The 27163-nt window shown below is 28.5% G+C and overlaps 1 protein-coding gene and 1 long non-coding RNA gene across 2 annotated transcripts; both read right to left on the bottom strand.

Annotated features, from left to right (window-relative positions):
* Positions 1-7417: 7417 nt before the first annotated feature.
* Positions 7418-8500, bottom strand: LOC150027532 (uncharacterized). The gene has a single exon (XM_090302897.1). The coding sequence runs from the start codon at positions 8498-8500 to the stop codon at positions 7418-7420; it is 1083 nt and encodes a 360-aa protein (XP_090159023.1).
* Positions 8501-8948: 448 nt separating this feature from the next.
* On the bottom strand, positions 8949-9360 carry LOC150027531 (uncharacterized). Its single transcript, XR_016520786.1, has 2 exons — positions 9311-9360; positions 8949-9215 (listed from the first exon to the last, which is right to left on the bottom strand). It is a non-coding gene; the product is annotated as an uncharacterized LOC150027531 (long non-coding RNA).
* Positions 9361-27163: the final 17803 nt, after the last annotated feature.

The raw sequence follows: 27163 nt of genomic DNA, 5'->3' as shown, positions 1-27163 counted from the left end.
TACCATGAAAAGACTCGAAACTAGTTTTTTTTTATGTAGCTGCATGAATTTGTTGTATAAATTTGATAGATGAGTCTCACTAGTAGTGATAAACATTGGTTTTCAAGTAATTAGGAAGAAAAGAGTTGAAACTAGTTTTTTATTGGTAGTTGCATGAATTTATTGATATATTTCATAGATGACTCTCTACAGTAGTGATAGACATTGTTGGTTTTCAAGAAATTAGCATGAAAAGAATTGAAACTAGTTTTTTTGTGGTAGTTGCATGCATTTATTGTATATATTTGATAGATGAGTCTCTACAGTAGTGATAGATATTGGTTTTCAAGAAATTAGCATGAAGAAAAGACTTGAAACTAGTTTTTCTGTGGTAGTTGCATGAATATATTGTATATATTTGACACATGTGTCTTTAGATAGTTTATAATAGTGATAGACATTGATTTACAAGAAATTACCATGAAAAGACTCGAAACTAGTTTTTTTTTTTATGTAGCTGCATGAATTTATTGTATAAATTTGATAGATGAGTCTCACTAGTAGTGATAAACATTGGTTTTCAAGTAATTAGGAAGAAAAGAGTTGAAACTAGTTTTTTATTGGTAGTTGCATGAATTTATTGATATATTTCATAGATGACTCTCTACAGTAGTGATAGACATTGGTTTTCAAGAAATTAGCATGAAAAGAATTGAAACTAGTTTTTTTGTGGTAGTTGCATGCATTTATTGTATATATTTGATAGATGAGTCTCTACAGTAGTGATAGATATTGGTTTTCAAGAAATTAGCATGAAGAAAAGACTTGAAACTAGTTTTTCTGTGGTAGTTGCATGAATATATTGTATATATTTGACACAAATGTCTTTAGATAGTTTATAATAGTGATAGACATTGATTTACAAGAAATTACCATGAAAAGACTGGAAACTAGTTTTTTTTTTATGTAGCTGCATGAATTTATTGTATAAATTTGATAGACGAGTCTCACTAGTAGTGATAAACATTGGTTTTCAAGTAATTAGGAAGAAAAGAGTTGAAACTAGTTTTTTATTGGTAGTTGCATGAATTTATTGATATATTTCATAGATGACTCTCTACAGTAGTGATAGACATTGGTTTTCAAGAAATTAGCATGAAAAGAATTGAAACTAGTTTTTTTGTGGTAGTTGCATGCATTTATTGTATATATTTGATAGATGAGTCTCTACAGTAGTGATAGATATTGGTTTTCAAGAAATTAGCATGAAGAAAAGACTTGAAACTAGTTTTTCTGTGGTAGTTGCATGAATATATTGTATATATTTGACACATGTGTCTTTAGATAGTTTATAATAGTGATAGACATTGATTTACAAGAAATTACCATGAAAAGACTCGAAACTAGTTTTTTTTTATGTAGCTGCATGAATTTGTTGTATAAATTTGATAGATGAGTCTCACTAGTAGTGATGTGATAAACATTGGTTTTCAAGTAATTTGGAAGAAAAGAGTTGAAACTAGTTTTTTATTGGTAGTTGCATGAATTTATTGATATATTTCATAGATGAATCTCTATAGTAGTGATAGACATTGGTTTTCAAGAAATTAGCATGAAAAGAATTGAAACTAGTTTTTTTGTGGTAGTTGCATGCATTTATTGTATATATTTGATAGATGAGTCTCTACAGTAGTGATAGATATTGGTTTTCAAGAAATTAGCATGAAGAAAAGACTTGAAACTAGTTTTTCTGTGGTAGTTGCATGAATATATTGTATATATTTGACACATGTGTCTTTAGATAGTTTATAATAGTGATAGACATTGATTTACAAGAAATTACCATGAAAAGACTCGAAACTAGTTTTTTTTTATGTAGCTGCATGAATTTATTGTATAAATTTGATAGATGAGTCTCACTAGTAGTGATGTGATAAACATTGGTTTTCAAGTAATTAGGAAGAAAAGAGTTGAAACTAGTTTTTTATTGGTAGTTGCATGAATTTATTGATATATTTCATAGATGACTCTCTACAGTAGTGATAGACTTTGGTTTTCAAGAAATTAGCATGAAAAGAATTGAAACTAGTTTTTTTGTGGTAGTTGCATGCATTTATTGTATATATTTGATAGATGAGTCTCTACAGTAGTGTTAGATATTGGTTTTCAAGAAATTAGCATGAAGAAAAGACTTGAAACTAGTTTTTCTGTGGTAGTTGCATGAATATATTGTATATATTTGACACATGTGTCTTTAGATAGTTTATAATAGTGATAGACATTGATTTACAAGAAATTACCATGAAAAGACTCGAAACTAATTTTTTTTATGTAGCTGCATGAATTTGTTGTATAAATTTGATAGATGAGTCTCACTAGTAGTGATGTGATAAACATTGGTTTTCAAGTAATTAGGAAGAAAAGAGTTGAAACTAGTTTTTTATTGGTAGTTGCATGAATTTATTGATATATTTCATAGATGACTCTCTACAGTAGTGATAGACATTGGTTTTCAAGAAATTAGCATGAAAAGAATTGAAACTAGTTTTTTTGTGGTAGTTGCATGCATTTATTGTATATAGTTGATAGATGAGTCTCTACAGTAGTGATAGATATTGGTTTTCAAGAAATTAGCATGAAGAAAAGACTTGAAACTAGTTTTTCTGTGGTAGTTGCATGAATATATTGTATATATTTGACACATGTGTCTTTAGATAGTTTATAATAGTGATAGACATTGATTTACAAGAAATTACCATGAAAAGACTCGAAACTAGTTTTTTTTTTATGTAGCTGCATGAATTTGTTGTATAAATTTGATAGATGAGTCTCACTAGTAGTGATGTGATAAACATTGGTTTTCAAGTAATTAGGAAGAAAAGAGTTGAAACTAGTTTTTTATTGGTAGTTGCATGAATTTATTGATATATTTCATAGATGACTCTCTACAGTAGTGATAGACATTGGTTTTCAAGAAATTAGCATGAAAAGAATTGAAACTAGTTTTTTTGTGGTAGTTGCATGCATTTATTGTATATATTTGATAGATGAGTCTCTACAGTAGTGTTAGATATTGGTTTTCAAGAAATTAGCATGAAGAAAAGACTTGAAACTAGTTTTTCTGTGGTAGTTGCATGAATATATTGTATATATTTGACACAAGTGTCTTTAGATAGTTTATAATAGTGATAGACATTGATTTACAAGAAATTACCATGAAAAGACTGGAAACTAGTTTTTTTTTAATGTAGCTGCATGAATTTATTGTATAAATTTGATAGACGAGTCTCACTAGTAGTGATAAACATTGGTTTTCAAGTAATTAGGAAGAAAAGAGTTGAAACTAGTTTTTTATTGGTAGTTGCATGAATTTATTGATATATTTCATAGATGACTCTCTACAGTAGTGATAGACATTGGTTTTCAAGAAATTAGCATGAAAAGAATTGAAACTAGTTTTTTAGTGGTAGTTGCATGCATTTATTGTATATATTTGATAGATGAGTCTCTACAGTAGTGATAGATATTGGTTTTCAAGAAATTAGCATGAAGAAAAGACTTGAAACTAGTTTTTCTGTGGTAGTTGCATGAATATATTGTATATATTTGACACATGTGTCTTTAGATAGTTTATAATAGTGATAGACATTGATTTACAAGAAATTACCATGAAAAGACTCGAAACTAGTTTTTTTTTATGTAGCGGCATGAATTTGTTGTATAAATTTGATAGATGAGTCTCACTAGTAGTGATGTGATAAACATTGGTTTTCAAGTAATTAGTAAGAAAAGAGTTGAAACTAGTTTTTTATTGGTAGTTGCATGAATTTATTGATATATTTCATAGATGACTCTCTACAGTAGTGATAGACATTGGTTTTCAAGAAATTAGCATGAAAAGAATTGAAACTAGTTTTTTTGTGGTAGTTGCATGCATTTATTGTATATATTTGATAGATGAGTCTCTACAGTAGTGATAGATATTGGTTTTCAACAAATTAGCATGAAGAAAAGACTTGAAACTAGTTTTTCTGTGGTAGTTGCATGAATATATTGTATATATTTGACACATGTGTCTTTAGATAGTTTATAATAGTGATAGACATTGATTTACAAGAAATTACCATGAAAAGACTCGAAACTAGTTTTTTTTTATGTAGCTGCATGAATTTGTTGTATAAATTTGATAGATGAGTCTCACTAGTAGTGATGTGATAAACATTGGTTTTCAAGTAATTTGGAAGAAAAGAGTTGAAACTAGTTTTTTATTGGTAGTTGCATGAATTTATTGATATATTTCATAGATGAATCTCTACAGTAGTGATAGACATTGGTTTTCAAGAAATTAGCATGAAAAGAATTGAAACTAGTTTTTCTGTGGAAGTTGCATGCATTTATTGTATATATTTGATAGATGAGTCTCTACAGTAGTGATAGATATTGGTTTTCAAGAAATTAGCATGAAGAAAAGACTTGAAACTAGTTTTTCTGTGGTAGTTGCATGAATATATTGTATATATTTGACACATGTGTCTTTAGATAGTTTATAATAGTGATAGACATTGATTTACAAGAAATTACCATGAAAAGACTCGAAACTAGTTTTTTTTTTATGTAGCTGCATGAATTTGTTGTATAAATTTGATAGATGAGTCTCACTAGTAGTGATGTGATAAACATTGGTTTTCAAGTAATTAGGAAGAAAAGAGTTGAAACTAGTTTTTTATTGGTAGTTGCATGAATTTATTGATATATTTCATAGATGACTCTCTACAGTAGTGATAGACATTGGTTTTCAAGAAATTAGCATGAAAAGAATTGAAACTAGTTTTTTTGTGGTAGTTGCATGCATTTATTGTATATATTTGATAGATGAGTCTCTACAGTAGTGATAGATATTGGTTTTCAAGAAATTAGCATGAAGAAAAGACTTGAAACTAGTTTTTCTGTGGTAGTTGCATGAATATATTGTATATATTTGACACATGTGTCTTTAGATAGTTTATAATAGTGATAGACATTGATTTACAAGAAATTACCATGAAAAGACTCGAAACTAGTTTTTTTTTATCACTACACCATTTTTTACCTTAGACAACACCTAAAAAGCGTTGCCTAAAGTAGGAAAAGCGTTGTCTTAACTTTAGGCAACGCTTTGACAACGCTTTTCCAATCGTGGAATATGCAGCCGTGGGCTTAGGTTTAGGCAACACTTTTTTGCAGCCGTTGCCTTATATTGGTAGAATAGGCAACGTTTTTTGGGATAACTTTTAGGCAACGTTTTTTCTCCTAATGTTTAGGCAACACATTTTCAATGTTGTCTATTGTTTAGGCAACGTTTTGTAAAATGTTGTCATTCGTAAAGACAACACTTATTTAAATGTACTATATGTTTTTTGGAGAGAATATTTAGGCAACGTTTTTCTTGATAATGTTTAGACAACACTTTTTTAAATGTTGCAATTTTGTTTAAACAATATTTATTTGAATGAATATTTATTTGAATGGAACAATTGCGTTTAAATAATTATGGTAAAATTATTTAAAATATTTCTGAATAAACTGTGAATGCATTAAGTCACTAATGTATTTATTATTTTAAAGTAAAAATATAATAAGTCAAACTATTTATTTAATTTTTACAAAATAAATTAATTAATCTATTGAAGACAATTGATAACAAATAAAATTTATAATATTTAGAAATATAATTAAATATGCAACTAACATATAATGTATATCTGAAAACATAATTAGATAGATGAAAACATTAAAAAATATGATTTAACGTCGTCTAGTACACTTTTAAAATTAAAAGAAATTACAACTTATATCAAACAAAAGTGTTTGATTTATTTCTACATTTTGTGAATTCTCTTCTCCGTATGATCTTCAACTTCATCCTGAATAAAGAAACAAGAAAAAAATATCAAGTAGACAAAAAAACAAAATAATCACTACATTAAACTTATTAAACTACTGACCAAAGGCCTTTTTCTAAAATATGCCCAAGAAATTACAAGAAGCATTTGCTTCAAATTAAAAATAACTCAGTGGTCAAAGGAAGTGAAACAATGAAGAAGGGAATAAAAAAATGTAAAAAAAAATAGTACAAGTGGAAATCCACTATTGAATTGGTGTGACTACTGCTTATGCTCCATCTTTGCTTTAATTAAGAAAAAATAATCATCTTATATCTCCAATGTACACAATCATACTAAAATAAAAGTTAAAATAAAAAATGGTTTTCCATGCCAAAGATACGAATCAAAAGAAAAAAATGAAAAGAAAAAAAAGAGTAGAACACAGAAAAAGGTAACCCAAATATATATTCTAACTTTAATTATGATCAGCAGTTTCTTGTTTTCTACAAACAATATTATATTTGTCTACAAATGCCTATTATTAATTATAAATATGGTTCAGAAAACTATCCTCCAATTTAGTGGATGTAATAATTAGTTAAAAACCCCAGTTAAGTTTCAAGTTTATTGAGTTTGTTTATAGACAGTAACACGTTATTGGCTTCAGTGTGTTTTCTATATTTGAAAGTTGACGTTTTTCAATTTAGTCCCTAGTTAAATTTAATTAATGATTAGTCCTAAATTTAACAAAAAAGAGTGTGTCTTTAATTCCTCACTTGAGACAAAAAGGCATGTGGTTTTATAATTTTCAACGACTAAAAATGAATAAAAATCAAAAGGTATTAATTTAAAATATTGTCATGTTTACAGATAAAAATATATTAGGGGACACGAACAAATTAAGGGAAACTTACAAGACTAGGTAGGGTTATAAATTTTAACTGAAACACAACTAAAACAAGTGTTCCAGGTTGCTAAATGTTTCACTTTGTTGTATCCATTACCTTGCCCTCTGTAATAACTCCCAATGTAATGGTCCAGTTATCATGTTAAATGCCTTGGGATAGCAGAGTAAGTGAGCACCTGAAGTCAAAAGCTAACTGATACTGTAAGTTTGCCAAATCTTAGAACAAGAAAATAATAACAATAGTTTTGTTCATCTGTTATCAAATCAACACAACTTGACAATTAATCTCAATTGATCCTTGAAAGTGTATAAAAAAAAGGAAAAATTGACAGATAACATAATAAAGGGAATGAAATTCCATACCAAGAACTATGGATTTGAAATTTCTTTTAGTATATCCTTGAAATAAGAAATACACCTGTAGTGTTGCCTAATGCATGTGAACCAATCTCTCCTATCCATCCCCAAAAATATCAAAATTGGTACTATATGATGCTAATAGCAAAAAAACTAGGTGGAAAAATCATCTCTAATTGACAAAGTATTTGTACTACTTCTGCTTCCAAGTAATCCATATCTTGCACTTGTATAACCTTTTGACATATAGAGTGAAAGAATGACCCAAATCGAATTAGAGGATCAGCCACGGTATCAGGCATAATGCTTCTTATTGCCACTGGTAGTAAGTAATGCACAACCAAGGTGGAAAGTTGTACACCACCATCATCACAGGCCACGTGCTATGTGATATGCTCATGGTCCTAAATGGATTAAAGCCATCACTAGCCAGACCAAGTCTTACATTGCGCGAATCAGTAGAAAAATCTTCATGAAGACTATCAAATTTCTTCCAAGCTTCACCATCAGCGGGGTGTCTCATTTTCCCATCCTTCGATCGTTCTTCTTCATGCCATCTCATGGACTCAGCAGTCTTTGAACACATAAATAGTCTTTGAAGTCTAGGAATCAATGGAAAGTGTCGCAATACTTTGGCAGGAACTTTATGCTCATATTTTGGTTGTTCAACCTCAGAATTGGCATTTGGAAATTCCTTCCATCGTGAAGATTTACATATACTACAAACATCTAGACCCTCATTCTCTTGCCAAAATAACATACAATCTTTCGGACACGCATGAATCTTTTTATAATCAAGGCCTAGATCACCAATCATAGTCTTTGTTTTGTTAAAAGAATCAGGAATATTCAAACTAGGCATAACCTCTTTTAGTAATTGTAGGAGATCAGTGAATGAAGAATTGCTCCAACCATGAAGACATTTCAATAAATACAGTCGAATGATGAAAGATAAAGTGGAGAAGTTTTTACTCCCAGGGTAGAGTTCTTGATTTGCATCATTAATCAAATGGTAGAACTTTCTAGCTTCATCATTAGGACCCTCTTTGCCTCCTTTTGCTTCTACCACATTTCTATGTGTGTTATACAATAAGCCATAAATATCATCTTGTGAATCTTCATTATCTATCATGTCATCATCACTTTTTGTAGTCGAAGATATTTCTTCTCCATGGTGAATCCAAACCTTATATCCTTTTAGAAAGCCTGTGGCTATTAAATGATCATAAACCACATGTCTTCTTGCCCAAACACAGTTTCTACAATCAGCGCATGGACATAAAATCTCACGTCCTTGAGGTCTTCCTCTAGTGTAAGCAAAATCTAAAAATGACTCAAGACCATCTATATATTCTCTGCTAAACCTTGGAAATTTTGCCCACTCTTTCTCCATCACCTTTAATGTAAAATATAAACAAATTATATGCAAGAAATTCTTCTTCTAATTAGTTGCCTAAGAATTAACTATTAATTATGTACACAAATTATATGCAAGAAATATTTTATAAATTGGGATTGTAATTACAAAATATGCAGCTGACACATAGGACACATAGGAGATAAATCTGCAATTTAAAATTATAATTCTTAATTCTCTTATATAAAAACTATTTTAATACTTTATATATATATATATATATATATATATATGTCTATTTCGTAACGTAAAAGTGATTTCCAATCATCTCACATTTTGAATCCTAATTAAAATGATACTAACTAAAAAATATTAAAATACAATAACTTAAACTTAAATATTGTTAAGTCCAACCAGACACTTTGAGCTAGAATATTGATAACAATAGACTATTCAACTATTTAAATGAGCCAAAGACAAAATATATACAAGTCAATCACATTTTCTTACTGAAACTTCCAACTTCAAGAATATGGACAAAGGACCTGTTGTGCAAATTGTCACAACTATTTGCTATCAATAAAGTCCTATTAAAAAAGGAAACAAGGAAATAGTAACAATCAAGTAATTTACCTTGTAAGTGTCACTTTTTTCCAGAAATTCTTATATCATTCACCTATGAAATAAGGTTTGAAACTTCGGTGCTATCAAATAAATCTTCATACAACTTCAGTTCATCAGCCAAATTCACCTAAAAGGGAAGAAATAAAAAGGGATATTAAATATAGAAAATAAAATCCATCAGAATAAAAAGGGCATATTAAATATAGAAAATAAAAGATAAACCTGGAGGGTATTCTTCTTCCCTCTATCTTCCTTTTATAAAGGGAAGTGGTTCTGCCTTTCAAACGTGTAAACTATAAATAAAATTTATTTTTATTAAAATAACATTAAAATAAATTTTATCCTTTTAGGAGTAGTACAATATTTTAGTACGTAGTTTATGGGATTAAAAATATACATATATATAATTATTGAAGTAAAAATTAAAAGTAATCTTACTAGACTTAAAAATTATAATCTATTGAAGTAAAAATAAAATAACAATAGCTACGATTGTTGAAGATAAGAGTAGACTTACTAAACTTAAAAATTATAATCTATAAAAAATAAAATGGGATGAATAGGAATTTATTAGACAGAATATATGGAACAACAATCACATAATAAACAATAAATTATTAATGGGATGGGAGAGATTATAGAAGAGTATAAGATATTATATGCAAAATGAAAGGTTGAAATTAGCATAGTAGAATGTGAATTGAGCTAGTTACATTAGTCTTTGATTTGGAGATTATGATGGGTGTTCAAAAATTTGATTCCAAATTAATGCCTTCCTAATGCTCATCAATCAATATAAAAAACTATTATTAGACTAATATATGCAAGAATCTGTCATTTATGTTGGAACTAATATATGTGTTGTCATTTACGTTGATAATTTCAATAATTAGATACAATAAATTTTCCTAATCAAAATTATAAAAAAAAAACTATCATAATACTTAATTATGGTTCTTAATTCTCTTATAAAAAACTATTATAATACTTAATATATATGTCTACTTGTTAAGGAATTCAAAATTCAAAATTATTGGGTATCTGAGTTTTCACATTACAATATGATAACATTCAACAGACAAAAGTGCTAGGAATAGATGGATTTTTCATAAGCTGCAAAATGACTACTACCTTATTTATGGGCATGCTCATACAGTGCTCTTGTTTTTTCATTCTCTCTCATTTTTAATAACAAGAAAGTTGATACAGTTTCTCTGCTACTAAGAAATTACAACTTAGCTACAACACTGTATGATTATCAATTTTAGTGATCTTATTGTCTCTTTGCCTTTAAAAAACACAATACTTGATGCACATCATCCATAATTGTTTTGGTATGAAAAGCAGATACAATAGTAAGTATAGATTAATCTTTAAACAATTGATTGGGAAAAAAGGAAATTTCTACTAAGTCCACAGAATATAATGGGCATGTAAATTTTCCTCTTATGCATTTCTACTAAGTTTATACCTTTGCAGCACCAATTGCAAAATAACAAATACCAACCAACTGATTAAATTCTGATAAATTTGAATATTCACAATTGATTAGCTTATACTATTCACCTTGATTGAATGTGTTCAATTGAGGTCCAATTAACAAGTCCAAGCTACAATTATAATTAAAAAGAAATACACTCGAAAAAGTAAATAAATCCTAAAATCTGAGTCCATGAAATACTAAAGAAAGAAAACAAAGAATTATTTTGAGTGCAGAGGTTATTGTTTCTCATCATGTTTCTTGTAATTTTCCTAAAATCCATCTTGTTCCTTTTCTTGTTGATTTATGCACTAATCAAGTTGACTAGTCTCCATTTTAAAAACAGAGAAGCTGAGCTACTAGTTGGACTTTAACCAAACTGAATGATGTTACTGGGAAACTATTCTGCAATATTATAAGCCACTTAGGTTGTCTGTGTCCTTTTAGTTTGATACAAATGCTTTAGTAAGTTATAAACTAAAAGTTCTTTTCCTTAACTATAGTCCAAGAATCCTTCACTTAACTGTAACAATATAGGAATTTATGGAATTTTGAAACAAGGATTTTATTAGTCAAATTGTGAAATTGCCAAACTAAAGATTCAAGAAATGGTAAAAGAAGAAAGCAATGTGCTGAACCTAAAATTAAAACTAGGAAATCCAACAGAGAACCTAAAATGCAGAAAATGCAGAAAATTCAACAGAGAACCTAAATGCAGGAAATCCACCAGAGAACCTAAAAGCCAGGAAATCCAACAGAGAACAAACAATACAGAAAATATCCAACAGATAACCTAAAATGCAGGAAATCCAACAGAGAACCTAAAATGCAAGAAATTCAACAGAGAAGCAAAACAGAGCACAATGAAGAACGAACAGATGCGAAAATGGAAGGAAGAAAACTTAAACCTCTCTCTTCACATCATTTTGCCTCCGACAACGTCATTGTCGTTGAATTTGAAGAACGAACAGCTTACATTACTACTCGCACAATGCCACTCCTGCTTCGTAGCGAACAGCTTAGGGTTTCTGTTGGCACAAGGTTTCGGCTTCGACTTAGAGTCTTCGTTCGTGATGGCACAAGGTTCACTCACTCAATGCCAGCTCAATGACGACCACTCAATGCCAACTCAATAACAAGGTAAGTTCGTGACGAAGCTGAATCTTAATTATCACAATTTAAAAACTTAATTATCACAATTTAAAAACTTAATTAATCACAATTTAATCATCACAATTTAAAAACTTAATTATCACAATTTAAAAACTAAGCCTATATGTTATTTAATCACTTTAAAAATGTTATCTAAAATATTAGTTAAACACCACATTTTAAAAAATGTTGCCTAAAATACTATTTAACATGTCTACAATTTTAAAAGCATTCTTTGAAGTACTCACAATCTGGTCCACATTTTATAAAATGTTGCTTAAAATAAATAGGCAACACTTTTTCTAAATACTTTGAGATAAAGGTAAATAAATCTTACTAAGTGGGCAACAATAAAAAAGTGTTGCTTATACTCACTTTAGGTAACACTTTTCTACCCGTTGATATGTCAGCGTTGCCTAAAGTAAAAAATGGTGTAGTGTATGTAGCTGCATGAATTTGTTGTATAAATTTGATAGATGAGTCTCACTAGTAGTGATGTGATAAACATTGGTTTTCAAGTAATTAGGAAGAAAAGAGTTGAAACTAGTTTTTTATTGGTAGTTGCATGAATTTATTGATATATTTCATAGATGACTCTCTACAGTAGTGATAGACATTGGTTTTCAAGAAATTAGCATGAAAAGAATTGAAACTAGTTTATTTGTGGTAGTTGCATGCATTTATTGTATATAGTTGATAGATGAGTCTCTACAGTAGTGATAGATATTGGTTTTCAAAAAATTAGCATGAAGAAAAGACTTGAAACTAGTTTTTCTGTGGTAGTTGCATGAATATATTGTATATATTTGACACATGTGTCTTTAGATAGTTTATAATAGTGATAGACATTGATTTACAAGAAATTATCATGAAAAGACTCGAAACTAGTTTTTTTTTATGTAGCTGCATGAATTTATTGTATAAATTTGATAGATGAGTCTCACTAGTAGTGATAAACATTGGTTTTGAAGTAATTAGGAAGAAAAGAGTTGAAACTAGTTTTTCATTGGTAGTTGCATGAATTTATTGATATATTTCATAGATGACTCTCTACAGTAGTGATAGACATTGGTTTTCAAGAAATTAGCATGAAAAGAATTGAAACTAGTTTTTCTGTGGTAGTTGCATGCATTTATTGTATATATTTGATAGATGAGTCTCTACAGTAGTGATAGATATTGGTTTTCAAGAAATTAGCATGAAGAAAAGACTTGAAACTAGTTTTTCTGTGGTAGTTGCATGAATATATTGTATATATTTGACACATGTGTCTTTAGATAGTTTATAATAGTGATAGACATTGATTTACAAGAAATTACCATGAAAAGACTCGAAACTAGTTTTTTTTTATGTAGCTGCATGAATTTGTTGTATAAATTTGATAGATGAGTCTCACTAGTAGTGATGTGATAAAATTGGTTTTCAAGTAATTAGGAAGAAAAGAGTTGAAACTAGTTTTTTATTGGTAGTTGCATGAATTTATTGATATATTTCATAGATGACTCTCTACAGTAGTGATAGACATTGGTTTTCAAGAAATTAGCATGAAAAGAATTGAAACTAGTTTTTTTGTGGTAGTTGCATGCATTTATTGTATATATTTGATAGATGAGTCTCTACAGTAGTGATAGATATTGGTTTTCAAGAAATTAGCATGAAGAAAAGACTTGAAACTAGTTTTTCTGTGGTAGTTGCATGAATATATTGTATATATTTGACACATGTGTCTTTAGATAGTTTATAATAGTGATAGACATTGATTTACAAGAAATTACCATGAAAAGACTCGAAACTAGTTTTTTTTTATGTAGCTGCATGAATTTGTTGTATAAATTTGATAGATGAGTCTCACTAGTAGTGATGTGATAAACATTGGTTTTCAAGTAATTAGGAAGAAAAGAGTTGAAACTAGTTTTTTATTGGTAGTTGCATGAATTTATTGATATATTTCATAGATGACTGTCTACAGTAGTGATAGACATTGGTTTTCAAGAAATTAGCATGAAAAGAATTGAAACTAGTTTTTCTGTGGTAGTTGCATGAATATATTGTATATATTTGACACATGTGTCTTTAGATAGTTTATAATAGTGATAGACATTGATTTACAAGAAATTATCATGAAAAGACTCGAAACTAGTTTTTTTTTATGTAGCTGCATGAATTTATTGTATAAATTTGATAGATGAGTCTCACTAGTAGTGATTCACATTGGTTTACAAGTAATTAGGAAGAAAAGAGTTGAAACTAGATTTTTATTGGTAGTTGCATGAATTTATTGATATATTTCATAGATGACTCTCTACAGTAGTGATAGACATTGGTTTTCAAGAAATTAGCATGAAAAGAATTGAAACTAGTTTTTCTGTGGTAGTTGCATGCATTTATTGTATATATTTGATAGATGAGTCTCTACAGTAGTGATAGATATTGGTTTTCAAGATATTAGCATGAAGAAAAGACTTGAAACTAGTTTTTCTGTGGTAGTTGCATGAATATATTGTATATATTTGACACATGTGTCTTTAGATAGTTTATAATAGTGATAGACATTGATTTACAAGAAATTACCATGAAAAGACTCGAAACTAGTTTTTTTTTTATGTAGCTGCATGAATTTGTTGTATAAATTTGATAGATGAGTCTCACTAGTAGTGATGTGATAAACATTGGTTTTCAAGTAATTAGGAAGAAAAGAGTTGAAACTAGTTTTTTATTGGTAGTTGCATGAATTTATTGATATATTTCATAGATGACTCTCTACAGTAGTGATAGACATTGGTTTTCAAGAAATTAGCATGAAAAGAATTGAAACTAGTTTTTTTGTGGTAGTTGCATGCATTTATTGTATATAGTTGATAGATGAGTCTCTACAGTAGTGATAGATATTGGTTTTCAAGAAATTAGCATGAAGAAAAGACTTGAAACTAGTTTTTCTGTGGTAGTTGCATGAATATATTGTATATATTTGACACATGTGTCTTTAGATAGTTTATAATAGTGATAGACATTGATTTACAAGAAATTATCATGAAAAGACTCGAAACTAGTTTTTTTTTATGTAGCTGCATGAATTTATTGTATAAATTTGATAGATGAGTCTCACTAGTAGTGATAAACATTGGTTTTCAAGTAATTAGGAAGAAAAGAGTTGAAACTAGTTTTTTATTGGTAGTTGCATGAATTTATTGATATATTTCATAGATGACTCTCTACAGTAGTGATAGACATTGGTTTTCAAGAAATTAGCATGAAAAGAATTGAAACTAGTTTTTCTGTGGTAGTTGCATGCATTTATTGTATATATTTGATAGATGAGTCTCTACAGTAGTGATAGATATTGGTTTTCAAGAAATTAGCATGAAGAAAAGACTTGAAACTAGTTTTTCTGTGGTAGTTGCATGAATATATTGTATATATTTGACACATGTGTCTTTAGATAGTTTATAATAGTGATAGACATTGATTTACAAGAAATTACCATGAAAAGACTCGAAACTAGTTTTTTTTTATGTAGCTGCATGAATTTATTGTATAAATTTGATAGATGAGTCTCACTAGTAGTGATAAACATTGGTTTTCAAGTAATTAGGAAGAAAAGAGTTGAAACTAGTTTTTTATTGGTAGTTGCATGAATTTATTGATATATTTCATAGATGACTCTCTACAGTAGTGATAGACATTGGTTTTCAAGAAATTAGCATGAAAAGAATTGAAACTAGTTTTTCTGTGGTAGTTGCATGCATTTATTGTATATATTTGATAGATGAGTCTCTACAGTAGTGATAGATATTGGTTTTCAACAAATTAGCATGAAGAAAAGACTTGAAACTAGTTTTTCTGTGGTAGTTGCATGAATATATTGTATATATTTTACACATGTGTCTTTAGATTGTTTATAATAGTGATAGACATTGATTTACAAGAAATTACCATGAAAAGACTCGAAACTGGTTTTTTTTTATGTAGCTGCATGAATTTGTTGTGTAAATTAGATAGATGAGTCTCACTAGTAGTGATGTGATAAACATTGGTTTTCAAGTAATTAGGAAGAAAAGAGTTGAAACTAGTTTTTTATTGGTAGTTGCATGAATTTATTGATATATTTCATAGATGATTCTCTACAGTAGTGATAGACATTGGTTTTCAAGAAATTAGCATGAAAAGAATTGAAACTAGTTTTTTTGTGGTAGTTGCATGCATTTATTGTATATATTTGATAGATGAGTCTCTACAGTAGTGATAGATATTGGTTTTCAAGAAATTAGCATGAAGAAAAGACTTGAAACTAGTTTTTCTGTGGTAGTTGCATGAATATATTGTATATATTTGACACATGTGTCTTTAGATAGTTTATAATATTGATAGACATTGATTTACAAGAAATTACCATGAAAAGACTCGAAACTAGTTTTTTTTTATGTAGCTGCATGAATTTATTGTATAAATTTGATAGATGAGTCTCACTAGTAGTGATAAACATTGGTTTTCAAGTAATTAGGAAGAAAAGAGTTGAAACTAGTTTTTTATTGGTAGTTGCATGAATTTATTGATATATTTCATAGATGACTCTCTACAGTAGTGATAGACATTGGTTTTCAAGAAATTAGCATGAAAAGAATTGAAACTAGTTTTTTTGTGGTAGTTGCATGCATTTATTGTATATATTTGATAGATGAGTCTCTACAGTAGTGTTAGATATTGGTTTTCAAGAAATTAGCATGAAGAAAAGACTTGAAACTAGTTTTTCTGTGGTAGTTGCATGAATATATTGTATATATTTGACACATGTGTCTTTAGATAGTTTATAATAGTGATAGACATTGATTTACAAGAAATTACCATGAAAAGACTCGAAACTAGTTTTTTTTTATGTAGCTGCATGAATTTGTTGTATAAATTTGATAGATGAGTCTCACTAGTAGTGATGTGATAAACATTGGTTTTCAAGTAATTAGGAAGAAAAGAGTTGAAACTAGTTTTTTATTGGTAGTTGCATGAATTTATTGATATATTTCATAGATGACTCTCTACAGTAGTGATAGACATTGGTTTTCAAGAAATTAGCATGAAAAGAATTGAAACTAGTTTTTTTGTGGTAGTTGCATGCATTTATTGTATATAGTTGATAGATGAGTCTCTACAGTAGTGATAGATATTGGTTTTCAAGAAATTAGCATGAAGAAAAGACTTGAAACTAGTTTTTCTGTGGTAGTTGCATGAATATATTGTATATATTTGACACATGTGTCTTTAGATAGTTTATAATAGTGATAGACATTGATTTACAAGAAATTACCATGAAAAGACTCGAAACTAGTTTTTTTTTTATGTAGCTGCATGAATTTGTTGTATAAATTTGATAGATGAGTCTCACTAGTAGTGATGTGATAAACATTGGTTTTCAAGTAATTAGGAAGAAAAGAGTTGAAACTAGTTTTTTATTGGTAGTTGCATGAATTTATTGATATATTTCATAGATGACTCTCTACAGTAGTGATAGACATTGGTTTTCAAGAAATTAGCATGAAAAGAATTGAAACTAGTTTATTTCTGGTAGTTGCATGCATTTATTGTATATAGTTGATAGATGAGTCTCTACTGTAGTGATAGATATTGGTTTTCAAGAAATTAGCATGAAGAAAAGACTTGAAACTAGTTTTTCTGTGGTAGTTGCATGAATATATTGTATATATTTGACACATGTGTCTTTAGATAGTTTATAATAGTGATAGACATTGATTTACAAGAAATTACCATGAAAAGACTCGAAACTAGTTTTTTTTTTATGTAGCTGCATGAATTTGTTGTATAAATTTGATAGATGAGTCTCACTAGTAGTGATGTGATAAACATTGGTTTTCAAGTAATTAGGAAGAAAAGAGTTGAAACTAGTTTTTTATTGGTAGTTGCATGAATTTATTGATATATTTCATAGATGACTCTCTACAGTAGTGATAGACATTGGTTTTCAAGAAATTAGCATGAAAAGAATTGAAACTAGTTTATTTCTGGTAGTTGCATGCATTTATTGTATATAGTTGATAGATGAGTCTCTACTGTAGTGATAGATATTGGTTTTCAAGAAATTAGCATGAAGAAAAGACTTGAAACTAGTTTTTCTGTGGTAGTTGCATGAATATATTGTATATATTTGACACATGTGTCTTTAGATAGTTTATAATAGTGATAGACATTGATTTACAAGAAATTACCATGAAAAGACTCGAAACTAGTTTTTTTTTATGTAGCTGCATGAATTTGTTGTATAAATTTGATAGATGAGTCTCACTAGTAGTGATGTGATAAACATTGGTTTTCAAGTAATTAGGAAGAAAAGAGTTGAAACTAGTTTTTTATTGGTAGTTGCATGAATTTATTGATATATTTCATAGATGACTGTCTACAGTAGTGATAGACATTGGTTTTCAAGAAATTAGCATGAAAAGAATTGAAACTAGTTTTTTTGTGGTAGTTGCATGCATTTATTGTATATATTTGATAGATGAGTCTCTACAGTAGTGATAGATATTGGTTTTCAAGAAATTAGCATGAAGAAAAGACTTGAAACTAGTTTTTCTGTGGTAGTTGCATGAATATATTGTATATATTTGACACATGTGTCTTTAGATAGTTTATAATAGTGATAGACATTGATTTACAAGAAATTACCATGAAAAGACTCGAAACTAGTTTTTTTTTTATGTAGCTGCATGAATTTGTTGTATAAATTTGATAGATGAGTCTCACTAGTAGTGATGTGATAAACATTGGTTTTCAAGTAATTAGGAAGAAAAGAGTTGAAACTAGTTTTTTATTGGTAGTTGCATGAATTTATTGATATATTTCATAGATGACTCTCTACAGTAGTGATAGACATTGGTTTTCAAGAAATTAGCATGAAAAGAATTGAAACTAGTTTATTTCTGGTAGTTGCATGCATTTATTGTATATAGTTGATAGATGAGTCTCTACTGTAGTGATAGATATTGGTTTTCAAGAAATTAGCATGAAGAAAAGACTTGAAACTAGTTTTTCTGTGGTAGTTGCATGAATATATTGTATATATTTGACACATGTGTCTTTAGATAGTTTATAATAGTGATAGACATTGATTTACAAGAAATTACCATGAAAAGACTCGAAACTAGTTTTTTTTTTATGTAGCTGCATGAATTTGTTGTATAAATTTGATAGATGAGTCTCACTAGTAGTGATGTGATAAACATTGGTTTTCAAGTAATTAGGAAGAAAAGAGTTGAAACTAGTTTTTTATTGGTAGTTGCATGAATTTATTGATATATTTCATAGATGACTCTCTACAGTAGTGATAGACATTGGTTTTCAAGAAATTAGCATGAAAAGAATTGAAACTAGTTTATTTCTGGTAGTTGCATGCATTTATTGTATATAGTTGATAGATGAGTCTCTACTGTAGTGATAGATATTGGTTTTCAAGAAATTAGCATGAAGAAAAGACTTGAAACTAGTTTTTCTGTGGTAGTTGCATGAATATATTGTATATATTTGACACATGTGTCTTTAGATAGTTTATAATAGTGATAGACATTGATTTACAAGAAATTACCATGAAAAGACTCGAAACTAGTTTTTTTTTATGTAGCTGCATGAATTTGTTGTATAAATTTGATAGATGAGTCTCACTAGTAGTGATGTGATAAACATTGGTTTTCAAGTAATTAGGAAGAAAAGAGTTGAAACTAGTTTTTTATTGGTAGTTGCATGAATTTATTGATATATTTCATAGATGACTGTCTACAGTAGTGATAGACATTGGTTTTCAAGAAATTAGCATGAAAAGAATTGAAACTAGTTTTTTTGTGGTAGTTGCATGCATTTATTGTATATATTTGATAGATGAGTCTCTACAGTAGTGATAGATATTGGTTTTCAAGAAATTAGCATGAAGAAAAGACTTGAAACTAGTTTTTCTGTGGTAGTTGCATGAATATATTGTATATATTTGACACATGTGTCTTTAGATAGTTTATAATAGTGATAGACATTGATTTACAAGAAATTACCATGAAAAGACTCGAAACTAGTTTTTTTTTTATGTAGCTGCATGAATTTGTTGTATAAATTTGATAGATGAGTCTCACTAGTAGTGATGTGATAAACATTGGTTTTCAAGTAATTAGGAAGAAAAGAGTTGAAACTAGTTTTTTATTGGTAGTTGCATGAATTTATTGATATATTTCATAGATGACTCTCTACAGTAGTGATAGACATTGGTTTTCAAGAAATTAGCATGAAAAGAATTGAAACTAGTTTTTTTGTGGTAGTTGCATGCATTTATTGTATATATTTGATAGATGAGTCTCTACAGTAGTGATAGATATTGGTTTTCAAGAAATTAGCATGAAGAAAAGACTTGAAACTAGTTTTTCTGTGGTAGTTGCATGAATATATTGTATATATTTGACACGTGTGTCTTTAGATAGTTTATAATAGTGATAGACATTGATTTACAAGAAATTACCATGAAAAGACTCGAAACTAATTTTTTTTTATGTAGCTGCATGAATTTGTTGTATAAATTTGATAGATGAGTCTCACTAGTAGTGATGTGATAAACATTGGTTTTCAAGTAATTAGGAAGAAAAGAGTTGAAACTAGTTTTTTATTGGTAGTTGCATGAATTTATTGATATATTTCATAGATGACTCTCTACAGTAGTGATAGACATTGGTTTTCAAGAAATTAGCATGAAAAGAATTGAAACTAGTTTATTTCTGGTAGTTGCATGCATTTATTGTATATAGTTGATAGATGAGTCTCTACTGTAGTGATAGATATTGGTTTTCAAGAAATTAGCATGAAGAAAAGACTTGAAACTAGTTTTTCTGTGGTAGTTGCATGAATATATTGTATATATTTGACACATGTGTCTTTAGATAGTTTATAATAGTGATAGACATTGATTTACAAGAAATTACCATGAAAAGACTCGAAACTAGTTTTTTTTTATGTAGCTGCATGAATTTGTTGTATAAATTTGATAGATGAGTCTCACTAGTAGTGATGTGATAAACATTGGTTTTCAAGTAATTAGGAAGAAAAGAGTTGAAACTAGTTTTTTATTGGTAGTTGCATGAATTTATTGATATATTTCATAGATGACTGTCTACAGTAGTGATAGACATTGGTTTTCAAGAAATTAGCATGAAAAGAATTGAAACTAGTTTTTTTGTGGTAGTTGCATGCATTTATTGTATATATTTGATAGATGAGTCTCTACAGTAGTGATAGATATTGGTTTTCAAGAAATTAGCATGAAGAAAAGACTTGAAACTAGTTTTTCTGTGGTAGTTGCATGAATATATTGTATATATTTGACACATGTGTCTTTAGATAGTTTATAATAGTGATAGACATTGATTTACAAGAACTTAACATGAAAAGACTCGAAACTACTTTTTTTTTATGTAGCTGCATGAATTTGTTGTATAAATTTGATAGATGAGTCTCACTAGTAGTGATGTGATAAACATTGGTTTTCAAGTAATTAGGAAGAAAAGAGTTGAAACTAGTTTTTTATTGGTAGTTGCATGAATTTATTGATATATTTCATAGATGACTCTCTACAGTAGTGATAGACATTGGTTTTCAAGAAATTAGCATGAAAAGAATTGAAACTAGTTTTTTTGTGGTAGTTGCATGCATTTATTGTATAGTTGATAGATGAGTCTCTACAGTAGTGATAGATATTGGTTTTCAAGAAATTAGCATGAAGAAAAGACTTGAAACTAGTTTTTCTGTGGTAGTTGCATGAATATATTGTATATATTTGACACATGTGTCTTTAGATAGTTTATAATAGTGATAGACATTGATTTACAAGAAATTATCATGAAAAGACTCGAAACTAGTTTTTTTTTATGTAGCTGCATGAATTTATTGTATAAATTTGATAGATGAGTCTCACTAGTAGTGATAAACATTGGTTTTCAAGTAATTAGGAAGAAAAGAGTTGAAACTAGTTTTTTATTGGTAGTTGCATGAATTTATTGATATATTTCATAGATGACTCTCTACAGTAGTGATAGACATTGGTTTTCAAGAAATTAGCATGAAAAGAATTGAAACTAGTTTTTTTGTGGTAGTTGCATGCATTTATTGTATATATTTGATAGATGAGTCTCTACAGTAGTGATAGATATTGGTTTTCAAGAAATTAGCATGAAGAAAAGACTTGAAACTAGTTTTTCTGTGGTAGTTGCATGAATATATTGTATATATTTGACACATGTGTCTTTAGATAGTTTATAATAGTGATAGACATTGATTTACAAGAAATTACCATGAAAAGACTCGAAACTAGTTTTTTTTTTATGTAGCTGCATGAATTTGTTGTATAAATTTGATAGATGAGTCTCACTAGTAGTGATGTGATAAACATTGGTTTTCAAGTAATTAGGAAGAAAAGAGTTGAAACTAGTTTTTTATTGGTAGTTGCATGAATTTATTGATATATTTCATAGATGACTCTCTACAGTAGTGATAGACATTGGTTTTCAAGAAATTAGCATGAAAAGAATTGAAACTAGTTTTTTTGTGGTAGTTGCATGCATTTATTGTATATATTTGATAGATGAGTCTCTACAGTAGTGATAGATATTGGTTTTCAAGAAATTAGCATGAAGAAAAGACTTGAAACTAGTTTTTCTGTGGTAGTTGCATGAATATATTGTATATATTTGACACGTGTGTCTTTAGATAGTTTATAATAGTGATAGACATTGATTTACAAGAAATTACCATGAAAAGACTCGAAACTAATTTTTTTTTATGTAGCTGCATGAATTTGTTGTATAAATTTGATAGATGAGTCTCACTAGTAGTGATGTGATAAACATTGGTTTTCAAGTAATTAGGAAGAAAAGAGTTGAAACTAGTTTTTTATTGGTAGTTGCATGAATTTATTGATATATTTCATAGATGACTCTCTACAGTAGTGATAGACATTGGTTTTCAAGAAATTAGCATGAAAAGAATTGAAACTAGTTTATTTCTGGTAGTTGCATGCATTTATTGTATATAGTTGATAGATGAGTCTCTACAGTAGTGATAGATATTGGTTTTCAAGAAATTAGCATGAAGAAAAGACTTGAAACTAGTTTTTCTGTGGTAGTTGCATGAATATATTGTATATATTTGACACATGTGTCTTTAGATAGTTTATAATAGTGATAGACATTGATTTACAAGAAATTACCATGAAAAGACTCGAAACTAGTTTTTTTTTATGTAGCTGCATGAATTTGTTGTATAAATTTGATAGATGAGTCTCACTAGTAGTGATGTGATAAACATTGGTTTTCAAGTAATTAGGAAGAAAAGAGTTGAAACTAGTTTTTTATTGGTAGTTGCATGAATTTATTGATATATTTCATAGATGACTGTCTACAGTAGTGATAGACATTGGTTTTCAAGAAATTAGCATGAAAAGAATTGAAACTAGTTTTTTTGTGGTAGTTGCATGCATTTATTGTATATATTTGATAGATGAGTCTCTACAGTAGTGATAGATATTGGTTTTCAAGAAATTAGCATGAAGAAAAGACTTGAAACTAGTTTTTCTGTGGTAGTTGCATGAATATATTGTATATATTTGACACATGTGTCTTTAGATAGTTTATAATAGTGATAGACATTGATTTACAAGAACTTACCATGAAAAGACTCGAAACTAGTTTTTTTTTATGTAGCTGCATGAATTTGTTGTATAAATTTGATAGATGAGTCTCACTAGTAGTGATGTGATAAACATTGGTTTTCAAGTAATTAGGAAGAAAAGAGTTGAAACTAGTTTTTTATTGGTAGTTGCATGAATTTATTGATATATTTCATAGATGACTCTCTACAGTAGTGATAGACATTGGTTTTCAAGAAATTAGCATGAAAAGAATTGAAACTAGTTTTTTTGTGGTAGTTGCATGCATTTATTGTATAGTTGATAGATGAGTCTCTACAGTAGTGATAGATATTGGTTTTCAAGAAATTAGCATGAAGAAAAGACTTGAAACTAGTTTTTCTGTGGTAGTTGCATGAATATATTGTATATATTTGACACATGTGTCTTTAGATAGTTTATAATAGTGATAGACATTGATTTACAAGAAATTATCATGAAAAGACTCGAAACTAGTTTTTTTTTATGTAGCTGCATGAATTTATTGTATAAATTTGATAGATGAGTCTCACTAGTAGTGATAAACATTGGTTTTCAAGTAATTAGGAAGAAAAGAGTTGAAACTAGTTTTTTATTGGTAGTTGCATGAATTTATTGATATATTTCATAGATGACTCTCTACAGTAGTGATAGACATTGGTTTTCAAGAAATTAGCATGAAAAGAATTGAAACTAGTTTTTTTGTGGTAGTTGCATGCATTTATTGTATATATTTGATAGATGAGTCTCTACAGTAGTGATAGATATTGGTTTTCAAGAAATTAGCATGAAGAAAAGACTTGAAACTAGTTTTTCTGTGGTAGTTGCATGAATATATTGTATATATTTGACACATGTGTCTTTAGATAGTTTATAATAGTGATAGACATTGATTTACAAGAAATTACCATGAAAAGACTCGAAACTAGTTTTTTTTTTATGTAGCTGCATGAATTTGTTGTATAAATTTGATAGATGAGTCTCACTAGTAGTGATGTGATAAACATTGGTTTTCAAGTAATTAGGAAGAAAAGAGTTGAAACTAGTTTTTTATTGGTAGTTGCATGAATTTATTGATATATTTCATAGATGACTCTCTACAGTAGTGATAGACATTGGTTTTCAAGAAATTAGCATGAAAAGAATTGAAACTAGTTTTTTTGTGGTAGTTGCATGCATTTATTGTATATATTTGATAGATGAGTCTCTACAGTAGTGATAGATATTGGTTTTCAAGAAATTAGCATGAAGAAAAGACTTGAAACTATTTTTTCTGTGGTAGTTGCATGAATATATTGTATATATTTGACACGTGTGTCTTTAGATAGTTTATAATAGTGATAGACATTGATTTACAAGAAATTACCATGAAAAGACTCGAAACTAATTTTTTTTTATGTAGCTGCATGAATTTGTTGTATAAATTTGATAGATGAGTCTCACTAGTAGTGATGTGATAAACATTGGTTTTCAAGTAATTAGGAAGAAAAGAGTTGAAACTAGTTTTTTATTGGTAGTTGCATGAATTTATTGATATATTTCATAGATGACTCTCTACAGTAGTGATAGACATTGGTTTTCAAGAAATTAGCATGAAAAGAATTGAAACTAGTTTATTTCTGGTAGTTGCATGCATTTATTGTATATAGTTGATAGATGAGTCTCTACAGTAGTGATAGATATTGGTTTTCAAGAAATTAGCATGAAGAAAAGACTTGAAACTAGTTTTTCTGTGGTAGTTGCATGAATATATTGTATATATTTGACACATGTGTCTTTAGATAGTTTATAATAGTGATAGACATTGATTTACAAGAAATTACCATGAAAAGACTCGAAACTAGTTTTTTTTTATGTAGCTGCATGAATTTGTTGTATAAATTTGATAGATGAGTCTCACTAGTAGTGATGTGATAAACATTGGTTTTCAAGTAATTAGGAAGAAAAGAGTTGAAACTAGTTTTTTATTGGTAGTTGCATGAATTTATTGATATATTTCATAGATGACTCTCTACAGTAGTGATAGACATTGGTTTTCAAGAAATTAGCATGAAAAGAATTGAAACTAGTTTTTTTGTGGTAGTTGCATGCATTTATTGTATATATTTGATAGATGAGTCTCTACAGTAGTGATAGATATTGGTTTTCAAGAAATTAGCATGAAGAAAAGACTTGAAACTAGTTTTTCTGTGGTAGTTGCATGAATATATTGTATATATTTGACACATGTGTCTTTAGATAGTTTATAATAGTGATAGACATTGATTTACAAGAACTTACCATGAAAAGACTCGAAACTAGTTTTTTTTTATGTAGCTGCATGAATTTGTTGTATAAATTTGATAGATGAGTCTCACTAGTAGTGATGTGATAAACATTGGTTTTCAAGTAATTAGGAAGAAAAGAGTTGAAACTAGTTTTTTATTGGTAGTTGCATGAATTTATTGATATATTTCATAGATGACTCTCTACAGTAGTGATAGACATTGGTTTTCAAGAAATTAGCATGAAAAGAATTGAAACTAGTTTTTTTGTGGTAGTTGCATGCATTTATTGTATAGTTGATAGATGAGTCTCTACAGTAGTGATAGATATTGGTTTTCAAGAAATTAGCATGAAGAAAAGACTTGAAACTAGTTTTTCTGTGGTAGTTGCATGAATATATTGTATATATTTGACACATGTGTCTTTAGATAGTTTATAATAGTGATAGACATTGATTTACAAGAAATTATAATGAAAAGACTCGAAACTAGTTTTTTTTTATGTAGCTGCATGAATTTATTGTATAAATTTGATAGATGAGTCTCACTAGTAGTGATAAACATTGGTTTTCAAGTAATTAGGAAGAAAAGAGTTGAAACTAGTTTTTTATTGGTAGTTGCATGAATTTATTGATATATTTCATAGATGACTCTCTACAGTAGTGATAGACATTGGTTTTCAAGAAATTAGCATGAAAAGAATTGAAACTAGTTTTTTTGTGGTAGTTGCATGCATTTATTGTATATATTTGATAGATGAGTCTCTACAGTAGTGATAGATATTGGTTTTCAAGAAATTAGCATGAAGAAAAGACTTGAAACTAGTTTTTCTGTGGTAGTTGCATGAATATATTGTATATATTTGACACATGTGTCTTTAGATAGTTTATAATAGTGATAGACATTGATTTACAAGAAATTACCATGAAAAGACTCGAAACTAGTTTTTTTTTATGTAGCTGCATGAATTTGTTGTATAAATTTGATAGATGAGTCTCACTAGTAGTGATGTGATAAACATTGGTTTTCAAGTAATTAGGAAGAAAAGAGTTGAAACTAGTTTTTTATTGGTAGTTGCATGAATTTATTGATATATTTCATAGATGACTCTCTACAATAGTGATAGACATTGGTTTTCAAGAAATTAGCATGAAAAGAATTGAAACTAGTTTTTTTGTGGTAGTTGCATGCATTTATTGTATAGTTGATAGATGAGTCTCTACAGTAGTGATAGATATTGGTTTTCAAGAAATTAGCATGAAGAAAAGACTTGAAACTAGTTTTTCTGTGGTAGTTGCATGAATATATTGTATATATTTGACACATGTGTCTTTAGATAGTTTATAATAGTGATAGACATTGATTTACAAGAAATTACCATGAAAAGACTCGAAACTAGTTTCTTTTTATGTAGGTGCTTGAATTTATTGTATAAATTTGATAGATGAGTCTCACTAGTAGTGATAAACATTGGTTTTCAAGTA

The sequence above is a fragment of the Phaseolus vulgaris genome, chromosome 5 (assembly GCF_051622355.1).
Source record: "Phaseolus vulgaris cultivar YP4 chromosome 5, ASM5162235v1, whole genome shotgun sequence".
Classification (NCBI taxonomy): Eukaryota; Viridiplantae; Streptophyta; class Magnoliopsida; order Fabales; family Fabaceae; genus Phaseolus; species Phaseolus vulgaris.
Note: the sequence above shows the minus strand (reverse complement) of the source record. Positions and strands in the feature narration are given on the sequence as shown.

Coding starts and splice junctions, on each gene's coding strand:
- LOC150027532 (XM_090302897.1), bottom strand. CDS start 8,500: ATGGAGAAAGAGTGGGCAAAATTTCCAAGGTTTAGCAGAGAATATATA.